Below are 24,185 nucleotides of genomic sequence, written 5' to 3'. Positions count from 1 at the left end.
GTCACTGGGAAAACTGTCAGATGAATTGTGACAGCAATGGGTTACCTGGATCCAGACTAAGCTGGTAGTCTCCAGGAAAGTAGTGCTCTCCAACTTCTCTATGGTTGGGAAAGCCCGAAGCCCCACAGATACATATCAGGCCTCTGGAGCAGTTTGATAAGTGTCTTCATTGAGTGCAAGACAGAATTGCAGATAACGAAGTCCTGGATAGAAAGAAGTCTAAAACCATGGACCTGCACCTTTGTACCTGTACTGTCCAGTACTAAGGATGACTCTATGCAGGGAGGAGCTGGTCCAGGAAACTCTTGCCGGGGGCAATGATAGCCATAGATCCATTATCTCGTTATCCAGTGGTCCGGGTTCTTCTTCCTTTTCCCGATTCCTCTATCCCTCCCACTTTGCTCAAATGAGCCTGGACACCCCAGGAAGTCCAGCGGGGACATGGTGGCAGGATTACGTGGGTGTTTCCAATACACATGATTCCAGGATGACAGAATTGTAGGGCCGCTCTGATCCCTAGTGTTGGCTTGGACAGCACGGCCTGGGCTGTTCCCTAGGGTGAGCCCTCCTGAGCTTTTCTGGGATATAAGGGGAAATCACCCTTTGGCTCCCACAGCTCTGGATTTGTTCCTCGAGGAAGACGTGTCTGTTGAGGCTTCAATTCCCTCTTCACTCGGTGATTCCAGGATGGAGTTCCTGATGTTCCTAGCTTTTCCTATGATGGCAAGTGGCTGTTTCCTGGGACAAAGTAATTCCGTCTCTTCTTGTCTCTATGTTCATTAAGTTCTCCTCAATTGAACACACTGGGGGTCCCTTGGGGAGGTATCTTGGGGTGCAGAAGGTCCCTGGGTCTGTAGGCCCCTGGGGCTGGGGGACCATAGGGCTGCATTTCCGGGGTGGGAACTATGGGCAGTGGCTGCAGTAGGCTGGGGGTTCAAGGCCCCGGGGCTCCTGAGCCAGCCAGGGAGTCTTCCTTGTCCCTGGAAATGTGGTCAGCCAGCGGGATGGGCCACTGAGGCTGAGATCGACTTCTAGGAGCTCTTGGGTCTGATCCACCGGGAGCAGTAAAGAAGGACTGGGACAGAGATGACAAGGAAGATTGACCAGGACCCTCTGGTACCCCAGAAGGGAGAAGGAATTGATACAGATGAATCTCCAGGCCCAGAACGAAGATTAGATCTGAAGGGTATACTGAGCCTCGGGGAATGGTTACCATGCACCCCAGTGAGGTTCTGGTGGTCAGGCTAAGGGGGTTCTGTCATGCCAGCCACAAGACCTAAGCCTGTACTGCACTGGACATCCCTTATCCACTGCTGTTGTGTCAGCACTGTGCTTCATAAGTGCTTATACAGAGCACTGCATTCAGCAGGAGCTCATTAAAGACATGATGCCTGCCAGTATGCTGGTGAAGTCACTTATAGTGGACGGCCACCCCAAAAATGTCCTTCTGCAGCCCAGAAGGGCTTTTTCTGATGTGTCCATGCAGGCGGATGGATGTTACTGCTGCTGGCTCCCAACCTTTAACTCCTGCCTGCTGCTGTGCCGTGGCTGCTCCAGAGCTCCAGCCCCTGGTGAGGCAACCAGGGCCTGGCTCATGGCCCCGGGGCTCCAGTCTGGGGCTCAGCCAATGGGGCATCTGCTGCTCTGCAGTCCCATGAGGACACCTTACAGCTGCGGTCTTCCCTGTTTCCCAGCCCCAGCTCTGGGGGTGGTGGGAAAAGAGGCAGAAGTTTTTGAATGTTGTCGCTTTCTCTCTCCTGCACCCAGAGGACTGTCTGGCAGTCCCCCGAGGTGTGAATGGCTCCCGATTCCCCGACTCTCCTCCTGAATTCAGTCTCCCACGTTGTCCAGGATCCCCCCTCTGCCTGTAGGATCCATGGCTCTCTACCCCTCCCAGCCGGCTCGAGGTTTCCCTTCTCATTCACAGGGTCCAGCCTGTCCTTGGGAATCTTCGCTCTGACCCTGTCCACTCTGCCTTGGCCGGGGGAGACAACTGCAGTATCTGAAACTCAGTTGCTGAATAATCTGTGGAAAATGGGTACCACCCTCAAAGGCAAAGCCAAGATGGTTTACAATCAGTATGTAAGTGATTCTTCAGCTCTTCACCCCATGGAAGAACTCCAAGATCCCCTAGAAATAGGACTTGTGGTCATGAGTTCAATCCTTCAATCAGTCATGCTTATTGAGCACTCACTGTGTACAGAGCACTGTACAAAGAGTTTGGGAGAGTACAATATAACAGAGTTGGTAGACACTTTCCCTACCCACAACGAACTTTCAGTTTAGAATTCTGTGCTCCTCCCAGAATTCAGGGTTTGGCATACCGTCTTTGGAAGTCTCCCCACCTCTAAAATGAACCTCCAGTTTTATCCCTCAAATTCACCACTAGCACCACCACCTTAGGTTGCCAATAAAGCCCTCAGTGGCCAGCAAAGTCTGGGGATATTTGACAAAAAATCTCAACTCTTAGAAGGGTACTGTCACTGGTAGCTCAGAGATACTGGGGTCAACATCCCCTACTCCTTGGATACTGAACAATAGCTTGTCTCTTCCAAAAGCCTGGGCCAATTTCCTGGTTTAAACACACAACATTCTGGTTTGAATAGAGCCAACTTTAAAAATTCTTTGCACAGAGCAATTAGGCATTTCTTGGTGATGGTGACATTATGAGAAAGGCATATTAATTAGATCCACCGAGCCCTAGCCTTTACCATCTCTAACTATAGTCACATCAAAGTTAACATTTCTTCACCTATTCCAGGGTAGAAATTTGAAGTCTTTCCTTCTGGGTCTTTTCCTGAGGCCTGCCTGAACTTGCAGTTTGGAAAGATCACAGTCCCTTCTAGGGTCTCGGGACAGTCTTCCCATGGCCTTACTTCAGCCCTGAAGGCAAGGACCAAAGGAAGAATCCTACTAGTTTGTTCTGAAATCTAAAGATTCAATTTCTCCGTTTGGTGTTTATGCAGTTCCGGAACCCCTTAAACAATACTTTCAATCAATCAATCCTATTTATTGAGTGCTTACACTCTGTAGGGCACTGTACTAAGTGCTAGGGAGAATACACCATAACAGAGTTGGTAGAGATGTTTCCTGACCACAAGGAGCTTACAGTGTAGAGGGGGAAATCCCGAACCTTTCCCAGAAAACTGAATGCCTGATTTCCTCTCTCTCTATTCTCATGGATCTCTGGCTTTCTTTCCACATTTTCTGTGGGAGATGACATTTTGAGTGAAACCAAATTTAGGATGATTGGCCACCCAATGCCACCTGGAATCAGTAATCTGGGATCTTCTAGCCCTTTCAGATCCATCCCTTGCTCCTGGGTGGGGTGGGGGGGTCTTCCAAGAATAAGTCTAACACCTTAGACCTGATGTCACCTGAGTAGGGACTGAGGGAGGGGACAGACCCAGATTGCCTGGGCAGGAAGGGGGCTTCAGCCAGGGAAGACCTTGTGGGTGTCAGGCCTGGGGCCTGGGAAAACATGAATATACTGGTAGCAATCAAAATGAATAAATGCTGTTAAGTGTAACAAATGACTTAATGTGCACAGCAGTGCTATGCACAGAATTACTTACCCAGGGAGTACATATCCCCTGAGAAAAGGGTAACATGGCTACAATTAGTCACTTTGACAGTGAGGTAAAAAGAATAAATGAGTGGAAAAAACAAATTGATAGCCAAGTTAGTGCTGATGGGAGGACCTGACCAGGACAGGGAGGGAATAGTTGGGTAAGGCCTGCTGGAGGAGGTGTGGGGGTCACAGTTTAGTTAATTTGAGAGGGGAGGGAGAATTGCTCAGGGAGAAAGCTAGAGGTGAGAGAGCTTAGAGTGAGGCTCAGTAAGAAGGTTCTCATGGAAGAGGGAAAGAGTGGGAGAGGAGAGGGGAAAAGTAAACAGAACACAGAGAGAGAGAGAGAGGGTGGGGAGTCCTGAAATGGAGCACAGAAACTGTTTGATGTGGAGAAATAATGCAGGACAATTGAAAGTTTTTCAGGAAGAGAGTGATCTGTGAATGTGATCTGGGAAGCAGAGAACAGGGAAAATTGAAGGGGGTTGAGTGGGCTGGAGGAAGGAGGCAGAGAGGAGACTGATACTGTAATCCAGCTGGGAGGCTACTAGGGCTTGGACCAGAGCGGTGACTGTCAGGGAGGAGAGGGTGGTAAATCCTTAGAATTGCAGGAATTTAGGATTTGGGGTAGTTTTGGGGTCCTCTGAATCACCTGGACAGGATCCAGATAGCACCAGGCTAGTTTCCAGTTCTCAGAGGGACTCTAAGAAGGGTGGACACAACACCCTAGGTGGTGGGTGAGGCTGGTCTCGGGGCCATGGAGTCCAGCCATCCCCAACCCCTGCTGTGAGAGATGCACAGGGATTTCCTTCCTGCCCTATGGTCATGCCCCTGGTCAAATCTCTGCATCTGGGTCAGGGACAAGGGGAAATGGCTGGAGGCCCTTGCCCACAATCCCGGCACTGTAATGCTAATTCTTGGACTCTGATATTTTCCCAGGCAGAGCGACACTCTTTGAGAGAAAAAATACAGAAAACGTATCCATTTTGTAACTCCGCCTATCTACCTCATCCTCAGAGCCGAGAAGTCATCAGAGCCAAGCCTGTAAGTACCCACGCTCCGGGTTACACTCATACCACGGTATTGAATTCGGAGGTTGAGTAATAATAAAAGGCACTTACTATGTGCTGGGCACTCTACTAAGCACTGGGATCGATTCAAGCAAATCGGATTGGACATAGTCCCTGTCCCACATGGGGCTTACAGTTTTAATCCCCAGTTGACAGATGAGGTAACTGAGGCTCAGAGATATGAAGTGACTTGTCCTTGGTCACACAGCAGACAGGTGGCAGAAGGATATTAGAACCCAAGTTCTTCTTACTCCCGGAACTGTCCTCTATTCACGAGGCTATGCTGCTTTTGCTTTTCTTCATCAGAGGGGGACGCTGTGCTCCACTGCTCCAAACTGTCTGGAGAGGTGGCCACGTAGCCAGACCTTCCTGGACTGTCTTGGCCTCCAGCGGCTGTTTCCCTCTCAACTCCAGCTCTCTGGATGATTAGTTAGATCTCCCAGGGGATGCGGTGGGAGCAATTCAGAGCCGGGAATCAGAGTCTGCAGGGAGTTCCGGATGGAGAATGATGTCCCAGGCAGGTGGGACCGTAGCCAGTCTGGTTAGTGTCCAGCAGGGGTGTTGGGAGAGGTAGGACTTCCCTTCCAGACATGCATCCTCAAGGGCACTGATCTGAAGGTGGAACTGCTCCATCTGAGTGGGTGGCTTTGGACCTCATAAACATGCTGGGGAACAAACAGCTACATAGCCCATGTCTGAGGAGAATTCTCTCCTCACACTGTCACACTAGCTCCTATAGGTGCCCCCACCCAACTCGGGGGAGGGTTGAGGAGGGAGGAAGAGGGAGGGTCTCCTTGTGGTCAGGGAGCATATCTACCCCAAGTGCTCTCCCAAGTGCTTAGTTTAGCGTTCTGCCCACAGTAAGGCTCAAGAAGAAGCAGCATGGACTAGCAGAAAATTCCCAGATCTAGGAGTCAGAAGACCTGGCTTCTAATCCTGGCTCAACCACTTGTCTGCTTTGTGACCTTTGGCAATTCACTTTACTTCTCTGTGCCTCACCTACCTCATTGGTAAAATGGGGATTGAGACTGTGAGCCCCATGGGGGTCATGGATTGTGTTCAACCTGATTAGGTTGTATCTACCTCAGTGTTTAATATAGTGCCTGGCACAACGTAAGCATTTAAATGCCATTAAAATTAATAAGCAAATAAATACTTATTATTGATTGATAGACATGTGTGTGCAGGCTCTGTTCTGTTCTCCTGGGGCCAGTGAAGACCTCAGCTTGTTGCTTGTTGCCGTTTCAGCCAGCTGAACTGTTGAAGTTTGCGGCAGAACTCATTCGAGCCTGGGTTCCCGCTACCATGCACCTTGGAATCAATGGACCCGAAATTAATCCACACGAAAGGCTCTATAACTTCCTGTGGGAAGCGTACGAACTAATCATTCTGTACTTCAAGGTAATCGTCCTGCCTGGAGGGAACAGAGTTGTGTTTGGGAGGACTGGGGTGGGGTGTGGTGGCCACTGGCCGCCTCTCTAGGTAGGAGAAACCAAATCCGCTCTGAGCCGTCAATCTCCCTGAGCAGTGGTGGGACCATTCCCTGAGGCCCCAGGATTTTGGGTGTCAATTTGAAGGGGACTCATGGTGTGGACCCCTGCGACCCTCTGTGAGGCCTCGGGGAAGCCAAGGGCTCAGGGTGGGGAAGGACATGTAACCGAGGGGAGGAGAGAGCAGGTGAGGAGGCCAGACCAGGGGAGCAGAAGTAGGGGCTGTGGAGCGGCACACAAGGCAAGATAAGGGCAGTTTTGGGCCAGAGCAGGGAGGGATCAAGCTGCTCTGTGCACACGGCTCCTCGGTATTTGCTGGGAGGAGTCGCAAGAGGCCCGGGCCATTAACCCCAATTCCCTGATCCGCCATCTGGTCCTGAGGAAGAGAGAGCCGAGAGAAGAGCTGTGTGTGCCCCCTGAGAGGGGTAGAGGGAGGCTGGTCCCTGTGACCGTCCCTGTGCTCATTGGGCTTGGGGAGGGCTGAGGGCCTTGGGGAGGAGGTGGAGGTCTCTGGTGGAGACAGTCGGAACGGTGGCATGGAGAGAATGAAGGAAAGAGGAAGGTAGAGAGGGATGGAAGGAGAGAGGGGTGGGTGGGGGGCTGGCCAACAAGGGGACAAGGCTGGGAAGTTGCCCTTGGCCAGAAGAGGTGCTCAGAAGTTGTGGAATCTGGATGGGGTGGAAAGGTGTGTTGGGGAACTGCGGAGGGAGCCATGGTCCGTTCAGAGACGTATCCAAGTTGCCCGTCTTTTCTCTCCTTTCAATCCTGCCCCAAGCTTTCCTTGCCACCCGTCTCTCTGCCCCCACTACCACCTTTTGACCCTCCCCAATTGTCCCCTACCTTCACACAGCCCTCTTGGGGGAGTCCAGTCTCTCCTGGCCCCCCATCCTGCCTATTCCCAAGGAAACGCATCTCCCCAGCATCCCACAACTACCCCAGCACTCACCCCGGCACACACAAAGGTTAGAGCTTATAATAGCTTTTAAATAGGTGAAATGACAGTATTATTTATGTGTTAATTAGGAAATGAATAAAACTAAATTCCCATCCCAAACACCTCTTCCTTTCCTTGCTACAGGTAAAGGTACCATGAACATCCCTGTTAGTTTGGCTTCCTTCAGGGAGATGGTGCTCGGAACTCACTGAATTGAATTTTCTCCTCTTGTAGCCTCTTCTAGAGCTTCTCCTCCCTACTTCCTCCGAGTGTGGGCTGGCTTGGGTGACCACGGCCTCTGGACATCTAAGTGGCCCTCCCCGACTGAGTACTGCCCCCTGTACACCTCCATTTAACCACTCTTATTCTCTTCCAGGAAATTCTCGAGCAACCCTTTCTTCCTGATGACATCAGCTACAACTACGGCCACTTTGTTTTAAAAGAAGACACCCATGAGGAGCAGTTGAAGAATGCGATTAAGCTGCACTGCTTCCTGAGAGACATGAAGAAGGTTGAGGAGTATTTGTTCACGGCATACTGTTAAGTTTGGGGAAACGTTTATTGCAGTGAGGATGAAAGTCAATTCCTGCATGACTATCCCACGTTCCCCTGGATTCCAGGAGATTCTCCCCATCACCCATCTCTCCCCAGAAACTCTATCCCACAGTCTCTGGGTTCCTGTTCCCCCTCCTCACTGATCCCAGACAAACTTCCTGATTTCCTCCATTACTGCCTCACTGGTTGTCTTTGTCCCCTCAGCTGTAGTAGCAGGAGCAGCAGCGGCAGCTGCAGCAGCAGCATTCATGGAGCACCCACCCGATACAGTACCCTGGACTAAGCACTTGGAAGTACCGAATAAAGAAACAACACATTCCCCGTCCTCAAGGTGTTTGCATTCAAACCGGGGAGATCAGCACTCATCCATTTTCAGTTAGAGTGCTGTGGTCAGTCTGGTGTGGGAAAGGAGGGAGCTCCAAGTCTGGGGCACGGGAAAGGGGTTGAAGGTCGGCGAGTCGAGAGCGAAGGGGCAGCTAGAAGGCTTGGGTTCTGAACGGGTTGTCTTCTGGGAGGCAGTGTGGCCTAGTGGAAAGAGCACAGGCCTAGGAGTCAGAGGCCTGAGTTCTAATCTCTGCTCTGACACTCGTCTGGTATGTGAACTTGGTTAAGTCACTTCACTTCTCTGGACTTCAGTTCCCTCACCTGTAAAATGGGGATTAAGACTGTGGGTCCCTCATGGGACATAGACTGATCAGCCTGATTAGCTTCTATCTACCACAGCGCTCAGTTCAGGGCCTGGTACACAGTAAATGCTTAACAAGTAAAATTACAAACAAACAAACAAAAACTTGATCCAGGAAATCTCTGGTTGCTCAAACCCAAGAAAGCTGGATGCAGTAGTTTGGGTTAGCAGGGTTTATTTCAGGGGCTAACAGCTCTTCTCTACTGGATCTAGTCCAGTGCGCATAAAACCAGGCAATGAACAACAACAGCAACAATCCCCCAGTCCAATCCCTAGTGGGCACTCCATCACTGCGTCCCTTCGGGGACTCTGGACAATGTTAAATGGAAAGTGATGAAGCCTCTAGCCAATGGCTGCCATCTTGTGTTCCATAGAGAAATCCACAAGTCAGGTGCAGGAGCACACGTTCTGCTTTCTTTCATTGACTGGTTATTTAGGTTTCTCTTTCCTAATCAATTCAGTTTCTACTTTTCTGCATTGACAAGCTACATGATTATGTCTGCTTAGCAAAGACATTATTGTATACGTATGTGGCCTTGACTTAGTTACCGGAGGCCTAGCGGAGCTTATCCAGCAAGATACCAGAGTCTGAAGGAGCCACATCTCTTCCTCTGGTGGCCTTCTGGATTATCCATCAGCTAGGGAGGTGGGAAGGCAGCGAGTTGGGGAGTAGAGGATGAGGAGAGCAGATGGATAAGGGGGGCTAGACGGTGTAGAAACTTACAGCTGACTGTGAGGAGTTCTTTGATGTGAAGAGACGAGGGGAGCCAGTGGAGGATTTTGAGGAGAGGAGAGATGTGGGGAGAGGGCGTTTAGGGAAGAAGATGCATGCAGCAGTAGCAACAGGAAGTATTGATTGGAGCAGGGTGAGGCAAGAGGATGGGAGACCAGTGTGGAGGCTGATGCAATGATTTCCTCCTGATCATCTCACCTGAAGTGATCTCCAGGGCCCTGCCAAGGGCCCCGCCCACAGCCCATTCCCTCAGGGTCCTGCAGTGGCTGAGAGAAGACCATCGAGCCTTCTCATTCACTGTCAATAGCAACAGTATTTCTGGAGCACTGGGAGGACCAAGTCATGCTCTCTGCCCTCGAGGGGCTTCCAGTCTAATGGGAATTGCAAGGGAGTGGCAGGTTTTCCCAGTGCTCAGCTCTTGCGGGGAAAGCCTTGACAGGCCTGGGGATGTTGGGTCGGGGGTTGCTTCAGGTTACCTGCTACCTGCTAGAGGATCCCACAGTGGCTATTGTAAGGGACTGTCTAGATGACCCTGAATGGGGAACCTCTGACCTGGACGTCTGACCCCTGGGATGGCTTCCACAATCCCATTACTCCAGAGCTCCCACCCAGCAATCCCCTGGTGCCTGAAGACCCCACGGGCCTCGGAAGCCCAGCCCCAAACAGCGCCTGCTGGGACCCTCTAGAAAATGCCATCATGGGACCTACCCTGCCTGCTTACCTGGGTCCTGGGTCTCACCCCCTCTCTCCTCCTAAAAACTCTTGTTTCCACCCTTCTGCGGAGTGGAGTGCACTGTGGAAAAACTCAAGTGAAGCATGGACTCTTTCACTTGGCGTAGTCACTGGACCAAAAGAAAAACCTTTCCAAGCAGAACATCAGCAGCTTCCCGCGCAGGGCACTGGTTGGGGTGCATCGCCTGCCAGTCGGCTAACTGATCAGCCAGTCAGTCGGCCCCTGGAACAGATGTGGGCATGCAGCCCGGGGTTCGGGGCCCAGTGAAATGGGAAAGGTGGGGGTGTGGTTGCTGGCCACCGTAGAGATGCCAACCATGGGAGTTTGGGGTGGGGGGTTGAGGGTAGTCCCGGGGGGCACAGCTCCTCTATGGCCCAGCTTCATGGGGTTCGGGGGGGCATGCCTCCCTTCCCCTCTCACTGCACCAACCCCTGGAAGCCTTGCAATAAGGGAGAAGGAGAAAAAAAGGAAGGTGAGAGTGGAGTGGAGAAGAGGAGGGGAGAAGGAAGAGGAAGGTGAGAGGGCACTTAAAACTGTGTCTCTTACTTCTACTGAACTCTCCAATTGCTGTGTACTGTAGGCTTTCAGTGAATTAGCTCCCCTTCCTGCTGTGCGCTGCTGGCTCACCCTCCTTTTTATTGTTAATGGTATCTTTAAAGTGCTTACTTTGTGCCCGGTGCTCTTCTTAGCCCTGGGGTAGATACAAACTAATCAGGTTGGACAAAGTCCTTCTCCCACATAGGGCTTACAGTCTAGTTTTCATCTTTTTACAGATGAGGTAGCTGAGGTCCACAGAAGTGAAGTGACTTGTCCAAGGATACGTAGCAGACAAGTGGCAGAGCTAGGATTGAAACCCAGGTCTTTGTGATTCGCAGGCCCATGCTCTATCCACTAGGCCACTCTCTCTCCCTCCTTTTCCAGTGCTGTCATTGCTTAGTTGATTGTCATTGGGGGCTGGCCCAGGCCACCCACGCCTCTGGTCCCCTGTCCTGGGGAGGATGAACTACCTGGAGTCATTTCCCCCCTTCCTGGCTGCTTCTAACGAATGACTCCCGTGGCAAGGCAGGGGCTATGGCACCTTGGCCTCGAGTGGGTGCTGCTGCACCTCAGCCTTGAGTGGGCACTGCGGCATCTCTGCCTCGGGTGGGCATGGCCTAGTGGATAGAGCCTGGGCCTGAGAGTCTGGAGGACCCGGCTTCTAATCCCAATTCTGCCACTTGTCTGCCACGTGACCTTCGGCAAGTCACTTCACTTCTCTAGGCCTCAGTTACATCGTCTGTAAAATGGGGATTAAGACTGTGAGCCCCATTTGGGACAGGAATTCTGTCCAACCTGATTAGCTTGTATCCATCCTAGTCCTTAGAACAATGCTTGACTCGTAGTAAGCGCTTAACAAATGCCATCATCATCTTCATCACCTTAGTCTCGGGTGGGCACTGTGGTGCCTCAGTTTTGGGCAGCCACTGTGGTACCTCGGCCTCGCGTGGGCACTGCTTTTACTGATAATGATGGTCGTGTGTGAGCGGGCAGCAGCAGCCTGGAGTGGGGAATGGGCACAACCTCTTGACTTTGGGAAAGGCAAATCCATTACAGAATTACACCAGAGAACTTAATGTTTCTCCTGCAGACTGGGTGTTTTTTAGTTTGGCAGGGTATGTGTTTCTTGGGAAATAATACACAAATAATCAATTCTGCTTCTTGGGAAGGAGAGAGTTGAAAGGACAGTAAATGTAAAAATATAAAGTTAAATATGTAATATATGTGACCCAAGTAGCTGTAACATTTTAGAATACAAAGTTGGGCAAAGGCTATGTTTTGCTCAGAATTGGATTTTTCCATGCTGGGATGGAGTGTGGCAGTCAAAATGAGACTGCAGGCTAAACAATGACTACCACTGTGTCAGTAAAGAAGAGGCCTTACTGCTACCGGCTCCTAAAAAAGTTTTAACTCCCAGAGGCTCTGAGAGCCACAGCAAGAGCAGATTAGAGCATCCCTATTAGTTTTTTTTAAATTATATTTGTTAAGCACATACTATGTGTCCAACACTGTTCTAAATGCAAGGGTAAGTACAAGTTAATTAGATTGGACACAGTCCCTGTCCCACATGGGGCTAACAGTCCAACTACTAGGGAGAACAGGTATTTAATGCCCATTTTAGAGTTGAGGAAACTGAGGCACAGAGAAGTGAAATGACTTCCCCAAGGTAATAATAACTATGGTACTTGTTAACTCCTTACTATGTGCCAAGCACTTCCTAAGTGCTGGGGTAAATACAAATTAACCAGGTTGGACACAGTCTCTGTCCCATATGGGCCTCACACTCTTAATCTCCATTTTATGGATGAGGTAACTGAGGCTCAGAGAAGTGAAGTGACTCACTCAAGGTCAAACAGCATGGCTCAGTGGAAACAGCACAAGCTTGGGAGTCAGAGGTCATGGGTTCTAATTCCGACTCCGCCTCTTGTCAGCTGTGTGACTCTGGGCAAGTCACTTAATTTCTCTGTGCCTGAGTTACCTCATCTGTAAAATGGGGATTAAGACTGTGAGCCCCATGTGGGACAACCTGATTACCTTGTATCCCCCCCTAGTGCTTAGAACAGTGCTTGGCACATAGTAAGCGCTTAACAAACACCATTATTATTAGTATTATTGTTATTACATGGCAGAGCTGGGATTAGAACCCGGGTCCTTCTTCCTCCCAGGCCTATGCTCTATCCATTAAGCAACATGCTTCCCTAAGCATAAAATCCCTGGGAACCATGCTCACTTTTCAGCATGGGCACCCCCCAACCTCACCCCCGAAACTGACCACTCGCTATCATTCTCAAGGCCAAGATCGGAGCTCTCTGGGTGACCTGAACACTTCCCCAGTTCTGCCACAGAATGGCCAACTGTAACCATCTGGTGGACTCCAGCCAGCCGTGGATCAGGATGGAAACGATGGTCTCCAAGATTCTTCATGAAGGATCCGAGTGAAAGAATTCCCCAGGAGTAGGAGGGAATGCTCTGCTCTCGCCAACGCCAAGTCCCGCTCACAATCCCACAGCACCCTACTGGTCACAAGGCATTGACCAGGGCAGACTAGTGTTCGAGAGGAGAGATTCCAGACCACAATGCCAGCCTCCGTGCCTGGCCATCAAAGCACAGGGGACATGACCAAGATCTGTTCCTCTGCCAGTGGGCCCAACTGCCAAGACATCGTGACCTTGGCTGGGATCCCAAAATGTTGACCTGTGGATGAGGGCACGGCATTCACCTGATGAGGACAGAAAGGTACGGCAAGGGCAGAAGCTGCTGACGATGAGATCCGGGATCAGGGACAGACAGTGTCGATGCCCCAGTTTCCTCAACTCTAAAATGGGGATGAAATGCCTGTTCTCCCTTCTATTGAGACTGTGAACCTTGTGTGGGCCAGGGACTGTGTCCAATCTGATTAGCTTGTCTCTAGCCCAGTGCTTAGAACAGTGCTTGAAACATAGTAAGCACTTACCAAATGCTATTAAAAACAAAGTGTGGGCTGGCTCAGGTGACTGCAGCACCTGGACATCTGGGTGGTCCTCCCAGGCTGAGCTCTGCATCCTGGACTCCCCCAGGCCAAGCTCTGCCCCCTGGACTCTCCCGTTACACTGCCCATTTCCTCTTCCAGGAAATTCTACATCAGCTCCTTCGCCTTAACTACAACAGCATTGACTATGGCCACTTTTCAGAAGATGACACCGCCGGAGGTGCAGATGAGGAATGCAATTAAGCTGTATTGCTTATAGAAGGACATGGAGAAAGTTGAGGTGTACCTGAGGAACGCTGACTACTGGAGGTCCTAGATGGTGAATGACATTCCTCAGGATTCCTGGGTGTTCTCCCCATTCCCCACACTGCCCAGAAAACCTAGCCCAGTCTCAGGCTTCCCTCCTGATTGAGAATCAGACTTTTGGTGTTGCATATCTCTGACAGAATTTCCTGGAGCCTTACTGCTTCATTCTATCCTTTCATCACCTCGGTATTAGTAGTAGTAGTAGTAGTAGTAGTAGTAGTAGTAGTAGTAGTAGTGGTGGTGGTGGTGGTGGTGGTGGTGGTGGTAGTTGTCATAGTCATAGCAGCATCAGCAGCAGTGACTTTTATTGAATGCCTACTTGCTTCAGTGCACTGTACTGGGTGCTTGGAAGCACAGAATAAACAAGTGAAGTGTTCCCAGATCTCAAGGAGCTTACTCTCTAATTGGGAAGATAAACATGAAAACATTTATAACTAGGGTTCTAAAATATATAGTTGAATGAACATATATATATACATGAGTGCTGAGGGTAAATGCTAATGAGTTCTCCCCTTCTAGACTGTAAGCTAGTTGTGGGAAGGAAACTCATCTGTTAAGTCGGTTGTATTGTACTCTCCTCAGCGCTTAGTACAGGGCTCTACACACATTCGGCACTCGATAAATATGATCGACTGAAATAAGATTGATTAATGTGTTTAGATGCTGGGAAATTGTCAGGGGAGCCTTGTTAGAAGTGAGAGATCTTAGGCAAGCCCTGGTGTGTGTGTTATGAGGAGGGGGGATGTTTCAAGCTGGCACACAGCTCCAGTGAAGTGGTGGAGGTGAAAAAGTCGAGAGCGAGGAGCAGTTAGAAGTTTGCCATGGGAGGAGGGAAGACAGTGCCTTGAGGACTAGCGGGTGAAGATTGCAGATGGGTAAGCACATGGTGTAGAGTCTTGAAGATGACTGTGAGGAATTCTTGTTTGATGTGAAGGGACACAGAAAGCCAGAGGTTGGTTTGGAGGAGAGGAGAGATATGGATCGGTGGCATGTCAGAAAGAAGAGATGTCTAGTAGCAGCAGTAGCTGCGGCACCAGCAGCAGCAGCTTGCAGTATCAGTTGGAGCAGGAGAGTCTGGAGGTTGGGAGACCTGATTTCCTCCAGACAATCTCACTTAAGGCAACCTCCAAGCCCAGACCCTCAGGGCCTCACAGAGGCTGAGAGAAGGCCACCGAGCCTTCCCATCCACTATCAATAGCGACAATATTTCTGGAGCATCGACTGAGTGGAGCATTGTTCTAGGCACTTGGGGAGCATGAAATGGGGGGCAGAGCTGTGCTCCCCACCTTTGAGGGGCTTGCAGTCTATTGGGAATCCCAGGAGCAAATCTTGAGGGGTCCATGGTGTGTGGCTCGGTAGAACATAGAGAAGAGAGATTCTCCTGCTCCCCTGGGACTTCAGTCAGAGTCTCTTCTTCTTCTTGAGTGGGGACTTAGAAGAGAAGAGAAGGCAGGGATCCTGGGAGGAAGCAGCCCCCTATCTATGCACTCTAGTGAATAGAACCTGGACCTTATGAGTCAGAAGGACCTGGGTTCTAATCCTGGATCCACCACATCTTCTGTGTGAATTTAGGCAAGTCACTTAACTTTTCTGGGCCTCAGGTACCTCATCTGTAAAATGGGGATGAAAACTGAGACTCGGACTGTGTCCCAACTGATTAACTCATATCCATCCCACCACTTAGTACTGTTCTTGGTTCATAGTAATCACTTAACAAATACCATTAAAAAAGCACTTCTCTCCCATCACTGCTACCCTTCACCCTGCAGCCCCCAACCCCAGAGGGAGCACCCTAGCCTCAGGTGGGTCCCATTGGCCCTATCGCTCTTCTGTCCCTCCAAGCGGTCTCCTCCCCGGAGTTAGGGCTGAGCAAGCCTTGTTCCCTGTACGGTAAGGGAGCCTGGGTATGGCTCCCTGATGGCTGTCATTCAGGGTTATAAGGGGCAGTCAGACTAATAAGCCCCAGAGCCAGACTCTGGGGCAGGATGGTGGGGGAGGTCTCCCCTAGGTTTCCGAGGGCTCCAATCACTCTCTTCTCCCACTACACCCTGGCTCACATTTGCTGTTCCTCTCAAACTGACCTACTCACTGGACTTCATCCTCACCTCTCCTGCCTTCGGCCTCTTGCTCGCACCCTTCCCCTTGCTTGGCAATTCACCGGTCCAGCACTGCTTCAAATCCATCAGTCCACAGCACTCCCTATCTTCAAAGCCCTTCTGAAACGGCATCTCCCCTAGGCGGCCTTCCCTGATTAATCTCTAAAGGTCCTTAGTTTTATTCCCCACAACTTCCTGAAGCATTCAGTCATGGACATATCCACCTTGTCATGGACATATCCACCTTCATTTTTTCTCCTGTCAATTGTTTCAGTATCTGTCTCCTCTGCCAGACTGTAAACTCTATGGGGCAGTGAGGATTGTGTCTTTGAGCTCTTTTGTACTCCCCTAAATGCATACAGTGTCTGCACACAGTAAGTGTTGAGTAAATACTACTGAATGCTAGGAAAACACCTCCTGCAACTGCCCTTTATACTTTCCTTAGTGACTCTTCTGGTCTCAGGGCCTTTCTCAGAAGCCCACCCTGCTGAATTTCACTTCCTAGCCAGCATCTGCTTCCTGCTTTCTCCTATCTGGGAAGCTGACAGGGACTACCCTCTGCAGGCCTGGACCTGCTCCATGGCCCAAGCTCTGCATGTGTCCACCGTCCGTCACCCCACCTGCTGTCCCAACTGCCGAGACACCATGAACTTGGTCAGGAGCCCAGGAGAGCTGATCCCGGGGGCGAAGCCGCTGCTCGGGAATGCAGTGTCCAGCCAATCGAGACAAAAAAGTTCTCTATGGACAGGGGTTGTTGTGGTTGGGACTTGGGATCGGGGATGGGCAGTGTCCACCCTGCCGACCTCGGTCCTCCAGTCGGTGGCCCATTTTCACTGTGCTGTGTGCAGCAGGCCCAGGCAAGGGGTTGGTGTCCAAGTGGTCATTGGTGCTGGAGAGAGGGTACTGATGCTCTGCACGTTCCAGGTACACTCTACCCTGAAGGAGTTTCTAAACTCAAGTTCTTGGTAGAGTACAACGGTTGCAGTGCTCTGCTCAGAGGAAGCACTCATTAAGCATGATTTATCAATAGATGACTGATTCATAACAGGGCCAGGTGGTACTAACAAGAAACATGTGAGCATGTCACGTGAAGGTCTGTGCACCTGCAAGCATGTGTGGTGGAGACCCCTGGGCTGCGCCGATTATTTCAACCCCCTGCACCCCCAATCCCACCGGCAAATTTGCCTCTGAGTCCAGTATTAAGGATGACGCTATGGATGGAGGGACTCATTCGGGGAACACTTGCTGGGGTGACCATGGCCACAGATTAATCGTCTTGTTATCCAATGGTCCGAATTCCTCCCTTCTCGATCTTTTCCGGTTCCTTGAACGTCCATCTCATCTCGCTCCCATGGGCCCTAGTGTCCCCAGTGGGGCATGGTGGCAGGACTGTGTAGATGTTGCCCTCACGCACGATTCTGGGGTCCTCCCTGCCTTTCCAGGTGCGATGGAACCGTAGGGCCACTCCGATCCCTAGCGTTGGCTCTGGCAGCATGGCCTGGGCCATTCCCTGCCCTCCAGGGGAGGGCCCTCCTGAGGCTTTCCCAGGATATAAGGGAAAATCTCCCTTCTGTTCATTCAGCTCTGGATCTGCTCCTGAAGGAAGACGGGTCTGTCAGAATCACGATTCTCTCTGAGTTGATTCCAGGATGGAGTTCCTGGTGCTCCTGGCATTTCCCATGGTGGCATGTGGCTGCTTCCCAGGACATAGTAATTTTGCCTCTTCTTGTCTCTTCAGTCGCTAATGTTTCCTAGATAGACGTGTTTGGATTCCTTTGTGACAGTACCCGAGGGGGTCAGTGCTATGCTGATGGGGGTGGGGGATTGCAGGACCACATCTCAGTGGTGGGAACCATCAGCAGTAGCTGCAGTATCTGCAGTGGGCTTAGGGGCTCAAGGCCTAGGGGTACAGGGTCCCCACACAACCCAGGGTGAGACTTTCAACCCCGGATCTTGGAACCATGGCTGGATAGTGGGCTGGGCTTCCCAGGCTGAGGATAACTCCTAGGAGGTCCTGGGGCTGACTGCTGAGAGCTGTAAAGGGACCGGAATACAGACAGCCAAGTGGGAGCCAGGTGACTGGGCTCCCTCCGGGAGCACCATGGAGGGAGAAAGAATTGATACTGATGATTTCACCGGCCCAGATGGTAGGATGTGTCTGGAGGAGACACTGAACTTCGGGGCAGGGTGACCAGCCCTCCTGGACCATCAGGCTAAGGGGGTGCTGTCCTTCCAACCACAAGATGTCAGAATGGACCTAAGTGTCCAACTTTGGGCAGTGGTGGAACAGATACAATCCCTTATCTACTGCTCTTCTGCCTGAATGGTGTTTCCCATGGCTCCGGGGGAGGCATCCAGGACTGGACTCAAGGCCCCAAGGAGGCCTTTGGGACCGGGTTCATGGCCCTGGGGCTCCGGTCTGCAGGCTCCAGCCGATGGGGCATCTGCCACTCCACAGCCCTTCAGGGACACATTGCAGTTGTGTTGTCTTCCCCATTTCCCAGCTCCAACTCTGGGGGTGGTGGGGAAACAGGCAGAAGTTTTAGCATGTTGTCACTGGGAGGAGACGTGTTTCTCTGTCCTGCATCCAGAGGACTCTCTGACAGCTCCCCCGAGGAGCAAACGACTCCTGGTTCCCTGGCTCCTTTCCTCCATTCAGTCTCCCAGGATGCCCGGGATCTCCACTCTGCCTAAGGGGTCCGCGACTCTCTGTCCAACCCAGCCGGGGCAAGGTTTCTCTTCTCATTCACAGGGTCCGACCTGTCCTCGGGACTCCTCGCTCTGACCCTGACCACTCTGCCTCGGCAAGCAGAAACGGAACTCTTTAATGACATGTTTTCCTTCATGTGGCATGTAGCTTCAATGCTTTCATTTGCTTCAGAAGATATCTATGATCAGTATGTAAGTGCCTGAGTAGAGTGTGTGGTCAGAAACTCAAGTCTAAGATCTTGAAATCCTTCCAAACAGTGGGAGTGGGGAGAGAACACAGCCTCATGCTGGGTGGGCAGAGCTGGGGTTGCAGTCTGGGGAAACACTGGGTTTCTCAGATCTGGGATCAGGTCATCCCCTGCTCAGAGGGACCTGGGGAGTAAGGACTGGCCTGATATCTGTCTGGGTGTGTAGGTCCACCTGATGTGATGGGACAAGGGGCATATCCCTGCAGGGAACCCAAATCCTCCTGGATCCCGTTCAGGGGCAGTGTCACAGGATAGACTGATCCTCTAGAGTACGGAATCCTGCACTAGATCCTGGGTTACAGGCAGGCATCAATCCCTGCCTGCAAGGGGCTTGCAGTTAAATGGGGAGATAGAACAGACCCACTGACGACTTCTCTAAGTTTAGACTTCACCCTATCCAGCCTCACCAAATGTCTCTGGTCCAGTTCCTGCACTGGGATGGGACACCGGGAAACTGGACCCTGCACTGTTGTTTCAGGGTACAGACTTGAGCACAACTAAGAGCTCTCATCTGCGGTGCAGGTATGATATTGTTAATCTTTGAAATTTCTGTGTGTGCTTGTGCTATTTTCCCAGATGCAGCGGTACCATTTGAGCACAATGAAAAAGATAGTGCCTCCAGAGTGTGTTACTGCAGGCCTTCCTCATCCTCGCACTGTGGATGAAGTGTCAAAAACACCTGTAAGTCTCCCGGCTCCCAGCCGAGCTCTAGCACTGGAAGGTTGAATCAGATATCCCGGTTTCTCTTCACATGGGGCTGGGGTCGCTCTCCAGACCCGGCCACTCTGTCTGGAGGAGGTGGCCATTTAGACGGACTGTCTCGGTCAGTCAGATCACCCTGAGGCTCATTTCTCTCGGCTCCAGCTCGATGGAGGGTCTTTCAGGGCCCCAAGGGGTTATGGCAGGAGCAGCTCTGGGCCAGGAAGCGACATCTTCTGGGAGTTCCAGATGGAGAGTAACCTCCCAGGAAGGTGAGACCATAGTCAGTCCTGATCCGTGACCTGCAGGGGCACCGGGAGAGGTGGGACTAGACACCACTAGACTAGATCCCTTCTAGACACCCATCCTCATGGGCTCTGGTCTGAAGGCAGAAATTCATTCATTCAATCATATTTATTTATTGAGCGCTTACTGTGTGCAGAGCACTGTACTAAGCGATTGGGAAGTAAAAGTTGGCAACATGTAGAGACGGTCCCTACCTAGCGATGGGCTCATAGTCTAGAAGGGGAGACAGGCAACAGAAATGCTCCATCATGGGGGACAATGGACCCTGTAAACACACCTGGGGATGAACAGGGCAATTCTCCCCTCACGCAGCATGTTAAGTTCTAGAGCTGCCCCTACCAACTTAGGGGAGGATCTGGGAGGGAGTTGGGGGATGGTCTTCTTACCTGCACTAGTGTGTGTGTGTGTGTGTGTGTGTGTGTGTGTGTGTGTGTGTGTGCGCGCGCGCGCGCGCGCGCGTGTGTGCGTGAGAGAGAGAGAGAGAGAGAGAGAGAGAGAAAGAAAGAGAGAGAGAGACTCTTGGTTGGGGGAACAGTTTTGGAGTTGTATGTTCTGTTCTGCTGTAGCCCAGGCCTTGGGGAAGGACATGGAATGAGTTCAGTGCTGCTTGTTATGGCGTTGCAGGTGCCTCAGTTGATGCTGAGTGCGTTAGACCTCGTTCAAGCCTGGATAACTGCTTCTGAGGACCTCCCTCTTCCTGGACTTGTGCCCCATCGTGTCTTCAATTACTATAGCCTACTGTTTCTGCTGGAGCAAGGAATCCAGAGTTATGTGAAGGTGATAGTCCTGCCCAGGGCCGGCTGCTGGCTGGGGGCAGGGTGCTCCACAACACACTTCTATACTCACAACTGCCCTAAGTGCCTAAGGAGGCAGGCTTATGAGATGTGAAGTGAGAGTTGCTTTGGGGAAGGGAGGTTAAGGAGGTTGGGTTGTGGAAGCAAGGGTCCAGGAGTCTATAGGGAGGCAGATCTGTCTGTTGGGATGGGTAAGGGTTTGTGGAGATTTCTAATGGCTCCCTCTGTCCCTTAATATCCTCATAGATGCTCCCACTGTGGCCCCCTCTCCTGCCAGCATGGTCTCTTCCTCGCAACCTTCTCTTTCCGCAGCCAAGACTTGGTCAACCTGGGCGACCTTCCGGCTCCTTCTTCTTGGGCTATTCAGGCCCCACCTGCCCACCCCCTCCTCCCACTCTGCTCACACTCTTCTCAACCCAGAGGTCTTCCCAGAATAACCCAGCTGACATTGGGTGATGAAGCCGCGTGATTTAGTGGAAAAAGCACGATCTTGGGAGGCAGGTGATGGGAGTTCTAATCCCAGCTCCACCATTTGTCTGCTGTGTGACCTTGGGCAAGCCACTTAACTTCTCAGTGCCTCAGTTACTTCATCTGTAAAATGGGGATTAAGACTGTGAGCCTCACATGGGACAGCCTGATTACCTTGTATCTACCCTAGCATTTAGAGCAGTGCTTGGCACACAGTAAGCGCTTAACAAATATCATTATTATTATTATCATCCCAGGTCTCTGCACAGTCTGGCCTCTACCAAATGACACTTTCTGTCCCTGCCCATCCCTGCCAGGGCCTACCCAGCTCTGGTTGCTGTGCCCCTACACCAGGGTTTGCCCAGAATGCCCACACTCAGGCAAGGAGAATTTGGGGCAGTGGGGCCTAGGCAGTTAGAACCGGCCCCAGGGTGTCCTTTGGGATTCTTCTCTTGGGGATGATGACGTCATGTAGACAGAGACACCGGCCGTCATTGCTCTCTTTCTCTCTCTCTTTCTCATTTCGGAACCTGAACGCTTCTCCTCCTACTGCCTGGGCTGGGCTTCCCTCTGGCATCATTGAAGAGAAAAGTAAGGATCCTCATTGAGTTCTCAACCTTTCCCTCCAGCTCTGGTCTGTGGCTCTGAAGGCCAGTGACACTGCCCTTCTTCCTGGTGGGGCCAGGAGCAGAAAACCAAATGACCACTTGTCCAGAGCCAAAATACTGAGCGGAAAGAGCCATGTGTCTATGTGGGTACACTCTACCCTAGAGGTCCTCAGGGTCAGATCTTATAATAGTTAATAATAATAATTATGGTACTTGTTCTGTGCTTACTATGTGACAAGCACTGTTCTAAACTCTGGGGTAGATACAAGTTAATCAGGTTGAACACAATCCCCATCCCACATGGGGCTCACACTCAATCCCCATTCAACAGATGATGGAACTGAAGCCCAGAGAAGTGAAGTAACTTGCCCAAGATCATAGAGGAGACATGTGGTGGAGCTGGGATTGGAACACAGGCCCTTCTGACTCCCAGTCCCATGCCCTAAGCCATGCTGCTTCTTTTATCTGAACCAGATAAGAAGGCCTAGGGATGGTAGATCTAAAGGAAGAGGAGGGTCTCTGGAATTAACTCAATGGAACATTTCCAGGAAAAGGTGGAGGCTACTGTATTTGGAATGGAGAAGGGTTGATGTAGAATCAGCAGTAAGTCAAACGATTAGCCAAAAGTGAAACCAAAATGTGCAAATATTTCTCCATTCATCCACTTATCCCTAGAAAATAAATGCATTGGATTGTTGGCAACCAGCGGGATCAGGATAAATAGACTTGTTTGGAACTTGGTGTTTGGAAGATTTGGAATAGATGCGGAGATACAGGCCAGGACCACCAAGATGATCAGGGGGAATAGAGAAGCTTTCTTATAAGGGCAGATCAAAGAAGCAAGGATCTTTCAGGCTCAAATGTTGCAGGTTCCAGAGCCAGTACTGAAATTGACTTCATTGGAAAGAGTATGAGCAACATAAATACTGAATTGTAACCAAATACCAGACCAGTTGGAGGAAAAGTGACCCAATGAAGCTTGAGGATGTTAGCTCCAAGTCAAACAAAAGAAGGTCCATCTTTAAATAGTAAGTGCTAAGGAGACAGTTTTTTTTTTTACCTGAGGACCTTTTATGGGTAAAAAAGTATCAAAGAGGCTTTGAATAAATGCATGGGTGATAATTCCATAATGATTTAACTAAAGGAAAGTTAGGGATTCTAAAAGGTTCAAGTGGGGCTCAGATTCCCCACTTTTCCCTATACATCCTCGTAATGAAATTTTTGACCACAAATGAGAGGGGAGAAATAGAGCTGTGGGATGGTCCTTCCCTAATCATGAGAGCAGGTCTCCAGAGGGGAGAACCAGCACACCATTCCTCCAGTCACCTGGTGTCATCAGAGCTAGAATGGTTTCATTCAGTCTTCCCTAGTCACTGTGACTCATTGGAAGAGCTGTGTGTGACTCTTCCCTCCCCATCCTCATTCTGCTTGCCTGCTCCCAAGGTCTCTGACTCGACACCCACAAGGACGGGCCCCGATTTCAGGTGGCAGCAACCCCCATCGAGTCACCCTTAGACCCACTGTCCCCTAGGGAAAGGTCAAGGGGTAGAAAATAGCAATGGCCTGGTTTGTTTTCCCAGGCTGAGCTCGCCTCCCTGCTGTGCTTTCCATCTCATATCGACCTTGTTCTTTTTCAGGAAGAGACTTGCGACCTTCCCACCTACAAGCGATTTTATTTAAATGATGACACTGTGCACTTGCAAGTGGCAAATTCTGATTTGTTATATTGCCTCAAAACTGACATGCTTCGGGTTTTGACCTATCTGCGGTTGTCGTACTGTGCGACAACAGATATGTGCTGATGGCTGAGGTGGGTTCTCCTTCCTGCACAGTGCGGTGGACTCTCCTGAGGCTTCCTCTCTCCTGAGGAGTGAAATGGAATGATCACTGGAGAATTCAGAGAAGGAATCTAGGCCTGAGACATGGGCCTATGCAGGGGGTGGGGGGCAGAGTTCCCAGCATCCCTGAGCCAGGGACAGCCAACGAGGGGTGGGAGGGGGGTGATCATGAAGGTGAGGGGACAATGGCTCTTTGTTAATTTTGGCAGAGTGGGATTTTTAATAAAGACCCTGGGTCTGTTCCCACAGCTTCCCTGCTTCTTCACGTGAAAGCTAATGCCCAGCTGACAAATCCACGTTCTCCAGGATTCTGGGCCATACTCCCAGAATCCCCAGCGCTCCCTGGAAACCCAAACCCACAGTCTTTGGGCTCGTCCAAACCCAGAATTTCTGTCCCGCCTCTCACTTCTCATTGATATCAGACTGAATTTCTTGAATTCTCTGCTCCAACTGCCTCATTGGATTCCTTTATCGTCTCAGGCCCTGATCATGAACCCCTGATCATTTCACTAAATGAATCATTTCATTAAAATTAACCTCCAGCCTCCTGCTGAGGGCCCAGTCCACAACCCATTTCCTTAGGGCCCCACTGAGGCCAAGAGAAGACCATCCAGTGTCAATAGCGACAGTATCTCCTGAGCATCCATTGAGTGCGGATCACTGTTCCAGGCATTTGGGGAGTGTACAAGGAATCAAAGGCATTTATGGAGCACTTCTTATGTCCGGAGCACTGTACTAAGGGCTTGGAAGAGTACAGCTTGGCCAGGTGGAGAGAGCACAGGCCTGGGAGTGAGAAGGACCTGGGTTCTAATCCCAGATGTGCGAATTGCTTGCTGTGCC

The 24,185-nt window shown here is 50.9% G+C and overlaps 2 protein-coding genes across 6 annotated transcripts; both read left to right on the top strand.

The window, feature by feature from the left end:
• Window positions 1-591: 591 nt before the first annotated feature.
• On the top strand, window positions 592-7,942 carry LOC119949096 (somatotropin-1-like). 2 transcript variants are annotated; one of them, XM_038770569.1, is made up of 6 exons: window positions 592-748; window positions 1,928-2,082; window positions 4,508-4,612; window positions 5,887-6,039; window positions 7,439-7,573; window positions 7,822-7,942. In XM_038770569.1, exons 1-6 carry the CDS (start codon window positions 688-690, stop codon window positions 7,825-7,827), a joined length of 615 nt encoding a protein of 204 aa, XP_038626497.1. In that variant the 5' UTR covers window positions 592-687; the 3' UTR covers window positions 7,828-7,942. The 2 variants fall into 2 exon arrangements, with proteins under 2 accessions (XP_038626497.1, XP_038626496.1); XM_038770568.1 differs by having other exon boundaries at window positions 593-748; window positions 7,439-7,942.
• Window positions 7,943-17,259: 9,317 nt separating this feature from the next.
• On the top strand, window positions 17,260-23,593 carry LOC119949681 (somatotropin-like). 4 transcript variants are annotated; one of them, XM_038771591.1, is made up of 6 exons: window positions 17,260-17,385; window positions 18,428-18,576; window positions 19,215-19,313; window positions 20,262-20,414; window positions 21,485-21,490; window positions 23,145-23,593. In XM_038771591.1, the coding sequence occupies exons 1-6, from the start codon at window positions 17,325-17,327 to the stop codon at window positions 23,307-23,309; spliced, it is 633 nt and encodes a 210-aa protein (XP_038627519.1). In that variant the 5' UTR covers window positions 17,260-17,324; the 3' UTR covers window positions 23,310-23,593. The 4 variants fall into 4 exon arrangements, with proteins under 4 accessions (XP_038627519.1, XP_038627516.1, XP_038627517.1 ...); XM_038771588.1 differs by having other exon boundaries at window positions 19,209-19,313; XM_038771589.1 differs by lacking the exon at window positions 21,485-21,490 and having other exon boundaries at window positions 19,209-19,313.
• Window positions 23,594-24,185: the final 592 nt, after the last annotated feature.

Source organism: Tachyglossus aculeatus, chromosome X2, assembly GCF_015852505.1.
Source record: "Tachyglossus aculeatus isolate mTacAcu1 chromosome X2, mTacAcu1.pri, whole genome shotgun sequence".
Classification (NCBI taxonomy): domain Eukaryota; kingdom Metazoa; phylum Chordata; class Mammalia; order Monotremata; family Tachyglossidae; genus Tachyglossus; species Tachyglossus aculeatus.
This window is presented reverse-complemented; position numbering and strand designations above follow the sequence as displayed.